The sequence below is a fragment of the Dendrobates tinctorius genome, unplaced genomic scaffold (assembly GCF_039654945.1).
Source record: "Dendrobates tinctorius isolate UK_male_01 unplaced genomic scaffold, ASM3965494v1 ptg000209l, whole genome shotgun sequence".
Taxonomy (NCBI): domain Eukaryota; kingdom Metazoa; phylum Chordata; class Amphibia; order Anura; family Dendrobatidae; genus Dendrobates; species Dendrobates tinctorius.
Window position 1 is genome coordinate 8,620,338 of NW_027361876.1, and position 6,432 is coordinate 8,626,769.

Sequence of the window (6,432 nt, forward strand, 5' to 3'; positions counted from 1 at the left end):
GGAGATAAGGACCTCCAGTGCTCGCTGATAAGAGTTGAGACACTTTGGTCGGATCGGGTTTCGTGAAGCCCGAATGAAACAATATGTTTCGGATGAAATTGGTCCGACTAGGGCAAAAAAGTCGGAGTTTCGTCTGAAACCCGACCCCAATGCAAGTCAATGGGGAATAAAAGTCGGCATTGAGTGGATGAATGTCATCCGCTCAATGCCGACTTTTATTTCCCATTGACTTGCATTGAGGTCGGGTTTCGGACGAAACTCCGACTTTTTTTGCCCTAGTCAGACCAGTTTCATCCGAAACAAATTTTGTTTCATTCGGGTTTCACGAAACCCGATCCGACCAAAGTCTCTTAACTCTACTCGCTGACATTATTTCAAGTGCTGACTGGTGTTGGGTGCACGGCACCCAGTGTGTATCTACCCCTACAAAATCACTAGACCCAACATCCAGTGAGAAATAGTACTACCTTTAATAAACAGGCTATTAATTGATCCGAAAGGTACTGTCCAAACCATGGCCCTTTCACGTCAGTAAGGTCTACTTCTATTTTGTGCCCGATCTTCACAGCTGTGACATTTGAAACTTCACAATCCATCCCCATAGGAGCCCTCCCAAATTAAAGACAATATTATTCCATCTGTTACAAGATGATACAGCCCCTCCCCCGACCATATCTTAACCAGACACAGTCATCATGTTGTAGGCTTTGGAAGGGCTTGTTCGACCGATGAGGAGCTCATCTTTACAGCTGATTCTGCTCTCCACGAGGGAGGAGCTGCTATTTTGGCTACTGCCACCTGTTGGTACAGCTTCATACAACACGCATATAGAACCATCCTCCCCGATGCGGTAAGACACTTCATAGGGGTCAATCCACAAGGTGAGTTCACTTGGCAGAAGTTTAAACATTTCTTGGCTACTCAGTCCAATACGGGTTGCCGCTTGCCCGATCAACGGATCCATTTTGTGGTTAATCCGAATGCAGCGGTACGCAGAGCCTTTAGCGGGCTTCTCTGGAAACCAGTGGTGTCTGTAGTGCTCTGTGATGAAACATAGTAAGTGTTTTATTTATATGTACAAATAAAAGCTTTAAGTCTGAAGAGTAGGATACATTTCATATTTATATAATACACAGTGTAAAAACCAAAACAGAAGCAACAATACATAAAAAATGAATCGTTCCCCCTCTGCTTCCTGGTCTTTGTTTCAATGTGGCCAACATAAGACCACTGCCTTAGTGCCGTACTACTGGCATCACCTCAGTGCTGAGCCATGATAGCACGGTATACGATGGGACCACTGATTGGCGGCAGCGGTCACACGATGACCGCTTGTAAACCACCAGGAAGACCAATGAAGCTTCCAGACAGGCATTTCTTTTCATAGCATCTTCTGTTTTATTTTTTTATTTTAACAGGGGGATAACTCCTTTATCCATTAGCCTTATGGGTCTAGTTATACATGCAATTAACCAGGCTACTAAGAAAACTGAAATTACATTAAAACATAAAACGCAATCTTATATAGGAAGAGAAAGAAGAGTTGTGTTTGGGTAACACACACTTAGGCTACATAACACCATTATATCTATAGACACCAGACGCATAGGATAGAGCACTGGCCAGTGCCACTAAATACTTCCTATGTATAACCGTGCCAGATGACACGTGCACATCAGAGGCCTAGTCATACAGCGGACTTGCACCAAGCCATACTCTTGTAGATGAATCCGGCCAACAATGGCAGAAAAGATCCGACCTGACAGACCGCAGATCTGGAAGAGAGCAGTCCGTCCTCAATCACAGCAGACAATATTCCGCATCCGGCCTCCAACTGAAGGGCAACAAACAGGCTCAAGATTGCCTGTTCTAGCCAACTTTGAAGCATATGGGCACAAGGTGGGCGGAAGGAGGCAACATCTGTGCTCTGGCAGCATCTGCTCGTCAGAGTGCGGTTACTGTGTGATGTGGCTAAAAATTCACCGACAAACAGTGGCTGTACTGTGACGTGTGAGGAATGAGCTGGCACCGAACCAATATACAATTACTAAGGCTCACAGAGGAGTCACATATAGGTGTACAGAGGGGCAGGGATGTGCCCTGACAAGTCTAATACCGTGGAAGGCAGGGGGGACAGGACACGCTACTTTCTGATCACTGGGGGAGTGGGCGCACTACTACACACCTCAGTGCAAAGGCCAATCCTAACAATCGCAGGGTACTGCAATGTGTTACCCCCATCATTGGGCACCCTGCACTTACTAGGAATGTGCCCTCTTACCCCCAGTAAGGACTGACCCCAACAATCGTTTTATATTACCCCCATCACTGGTCACCCTGCACTTACTAGGACTGTGCCCGCTTACCTGCCAGCAGCCCCAGGAAGGGGTGACCCCAACAATCACCCTGTATTGCCCCATCACTGGGCACCCTGCAATTACTAGGACAAAGACTGTGCCCTATTATAAGGCCAGGAGCGATCACAATGAAACTGTGCTGCCCTATATTACCCCCATCACTGGGCACCCTGCAATTACTAGGACAAAGACTGTGCCCTATTATAAGGCCAGGAGTGATCACAATGAAACTGTGCTGCCCTATATTACCCCCATCACTGGGCACCCTGCAATTACTAGGACAAAGACTGTGCCCTATTATAAGGCCAGGAGCGATCACAATGAAACTGTGCTGCCCTATAATACCCCCATCACTGGGCACCCTGCAATTACTAGGACAAAGACTGTGCCCTATTATAAGGCCAGGAGCGATCACAATGAAACTGTGCTGCCCTATAATACCCCCATCACTGGGCACCCTGCAATTACTAGGACAAAGACTGTGCCCTATTATAAGGCCAGGAGCGATCACAATGAAACTGTGCTGCCCTATAATACCCCCATCACTGGGCACCCTGCAATTACTAGGACAAAGACTGCCCTATTATAAGGCCAGGAGCGATCATAATGAAACTGTGCTGCCCTATAATACCCCCATCACTGGGCACCCTGCAATTACTAGGACAAAGACTGTGCCCTATTATAAGGCCAGGAGCGATCACAATGAAACTGTGCTGCCCTATAATACCCCCATCACTGGGCACCCTGCAATTACTAGGACAAAGACTGTGCCCTATTATAAGGCCAGGAGCGATCATAATGAAACTGTGCTGCCCTATAATTCCCCCATCACTGGGCACCCTGCAATTACTAGGACCTTGCCCTTACCCTCCAGCAGCCCCAGGAAGGGGTGACCCCAACAATCACCTGTATTGCCCCATCACTGGGCACCCCGCTGCCCTCGCCCGGTGCTGCCCGCGCTCTTACCTGCCAGCAGCTCCTGCAGGGACAGGTTGAAGGTCTGGAGCTCCCGATCGTTCATCAGCCCCTTGGTCCTCAGGAACTTGGCGAGGAACCCCACCGCGGCGCTGATCTCAGGCTTCATGCTGGCTCGGGGGTAGTGCGTATGCATGGGGGCTGCGGGGAAACTCAGGAACTTTCCCAGCGACTGTTACTGTGGCGTTAGAGTAACTGGTTTTGTGATTTTTTGTCTAGTTTCTCGTTAGGTGCTCGGCTTACGGGCTCTGTCACTGACGTGAGCGGACAGGTGTCATGGCCGGAGAGACAGAGGAGTTGTTTACAAGTGCTGCTCTCTGGGGTACATCCCTGAGGGAGGCGGAGAGAGAGAGACCACTCTCCCTATCACATTCACACACAATCCTCTCCCTCCACTCCCCGCAGATAAAGTGAGCGCAGGCACCGCCAGCGCGCTCTTTTATAGGCGGAAGGCGAGGATGTGACGTCAGAGAGGCGTGACTCCGATGTCCGGCCAATGGCTGTGTCGCACCAGGCAGACCACGCCGTGTTGTGAGAGCGCTGGGCCGGCTGACGTCATCCGACTGTAAACAACTGAGAGCTCAGGGGGAAAGTCCCCTTGTAAACCGTCCGGAGAGGGGGAAGGGTTCTCACATGTGCGCCTGCGCCAGGCATTATGGGCCTTCACAGATAGGCGTGTACGACAGTGCTGCAGCAACGCCATCACACAGGGGCAGGCTCGCTTTACGTTACAACGGCCCCGCCCCCACCGGAAAACAGCCCCAGACAACAACAAGGCAGAGTCACGGCTACATAACAAAGACAGCTGGTATCAGGCAGGGGCCGTCTGCGGCGGGGGAAGGGCGCCGGGCTCTCCTCCATGGACCGTCCTGTGGGCTCAGCAGACCCCCAGTCAGCCCCTCGGCTGTGGACTGGTCTTTCTCACCTGCTATTGAGGCATTGGACTTCTCTCCCCTTTTGGGGTCCGCACACTTTATCTCCTTATTTCGGGGCGGTGAAGTGATTCTTTTCCCATGAGTGGGTTTTTCTCGTGGCAATCTCCGTGTGGGAGAAGTTTTTTCTATTGTTCGGACAGTTCCGCACGTGGCCGAACCAAAATGAAGAAACATTAGCTGTTATTTACCTTCTGGGAAACGGTGATAGAAAGTTTTAGGTTTTTTATTCCAATTTTTGCTGCTCCCCTGGAATGTTTGTGCAATAGAATGCACGCAGCGTATTGTAAAATGACCAATTTTCTACGAAGCTCAGCGGTCAGTAAGCCCCTCGGCTGCAACAACGATGCCATCGACCCCCTGTGCGACAACGATGCCATCGACCCCCTGTGCAACAACGATGCCATCGACCCCTGCATTCCTGTTGTGATGGGGGTGGGAGTCATGAATGTGGATTCTATGGGCTTAGCAGCAACAATCGACATTGGCATCAGTTAGGGACCTTTGACATTGCATCTTGGCATCTATTCGGTGACCCTGTCAGGGCTTCCGTCCACACCCTTTACATAATGGGATTCGAGTGTGTGCGTCGGCAGGGCCATAGACTATTACGGGGCCATCAGAGCGAACAAGTCTATTAGGTCTGACTGTCCGCCTCCAGTAGGTGTACACTAGTGATGAGCGAATGTGCTTGGATAAGATGTTATCTGCGCATGCTCTGGTGCTAATAGTGTCTTTGGCGTGCTTGAAAAATATGTTCCAGTCCATGTGGCTGCATGTCTTGGGGCTCTTAGGCAATACCTGCATGTGTTGCAGCTATCAAACAGCAAAGAGACATGCAGCCACAGGGACTGAGACATTGTTCAAGCACGTTAGACACTTGGTTAGCACCCAAGTATGGTCGGCTAACACGTCATCTGAGCACGTTCGCTCATCACTAGTCCTGGAGACATTCACATCCCTAATCTGTGGTGGAAATTGCTGATTATGGTGCAGACAGATCAATTGATCCCCACTGTAATGTTTGTGTACACGGCTGTAATATTGCACTTTCTCGTATGGAGCTGTAATAGTGCTGCCATAAAGGGGCATTAGGCTTTTAATCTGTTGCTGAATACTTATGATTCACACCGAGGTTCCCCACCCCTGCTTTAACCCATATTGAGGGATCTGGACTCACAACTGAGCCGTCTGGTTCACATCCATGGTGGATCCAGAACAAAATGACCAAAGTTCACCAGCAGTATAGGGACACTAAGGGCTCATACTCACTTGCGAGAGACTCGCACGATTCTCCGCACTGGGAGCGGAGCATGCGGCTACATGTATTTCTATGCAGCCGCACGCTCTGGTCCGAGTGCCGGCGGCAGTGTCGGGTATTCATGCGAGTCTCTCGCAAGTGAGTATGAGCCCTAAAAGGAAGAGCTGGCACCTGTGATGTACAATGTCTGTGAGGTATGGGGTTTTGTCTACAAAATATGATGTTTTCTGTTGTAACTTTCCAGAAAAATCCAGCCCTCTATGCCAATGCAGGCTGTCAGCTCATGCAGCACCTTCCCCCCTCCTCTTTTCGCCCATGGCTCACTCACACACTGACCAGTGCCCCCTGCCTGGGCTAGCTCTGAAACCTTAAACCAACTTCCTCTCGAAGAGCAGGGGGAAGGGATCCCTTTGTTCGGAAAAACACAGGCTGTATGCCGGTATATGGGAAACATAAAAGTCATATTACGAAAACCATACCCCCTAGAGATATGAAAATCATATTTTTGTAACCTGAGCGGTCCCAGCTTCGAGACCGCGTATGTTTCGAAGTTCTACCCTGTCCAGAACCTGAGATATGATTTGCGCCCAAATGGACGGTCATATCGCATAGATGTTTGATGTTTTCTTGATGGGCTCATTACGCTGGGAAACATGATACCACTGATGAGTCCATACCAGCTTCTCCCATAAAGTTATAGCTAATCTAAGTTTTGTAGCCAAAACATAACTTGGATAAGAGAGGTGGGATCAACCCAGAATGCACCTCTCCGTGATGTCACATAGGAAAGTCTATAAGGCATTTCCTGGGCAAACCAGCTCAGAACAGCTGCAGAGTCGGTGCTGACAAGAACTCCAGATGAATGGAGACGTGTGGCTCCTCCCCCCTTAAAGCCGCATGGTCTGCC

The 6,432-nt window shown here is 49.7% G+C and overlaps 1 protein-coding gene across 1 annotated transcript; it reads right to left on the minus strand.

Moving 5' to 3' along the window:
* Positions 1–398: 398 nt before the first annotated feature.
* BTG1 (BTG anti-proliferation factor 1) lies at positions 399–3,753 on the minus strand. The gene is made up of 2 exons (XM_073554275.1): positions 3,324–3,753; positions 399–1,041 (listed from the first exon to the last, which is right to left on the minus strand). Exons 1-2 carry the CDS (start codon positions 3,466–3,468, stop codon positions 677–679), a joined length of 510 nt encoding a protein of 169 aa, XP_073410376.1. The 5' UTR covers positions 3,469–3,753; the 3' UTR covers positions 399–676.
* Between the last annotated feature and the right edge of the window lie 2,679 nt (positions 3,754–6,432).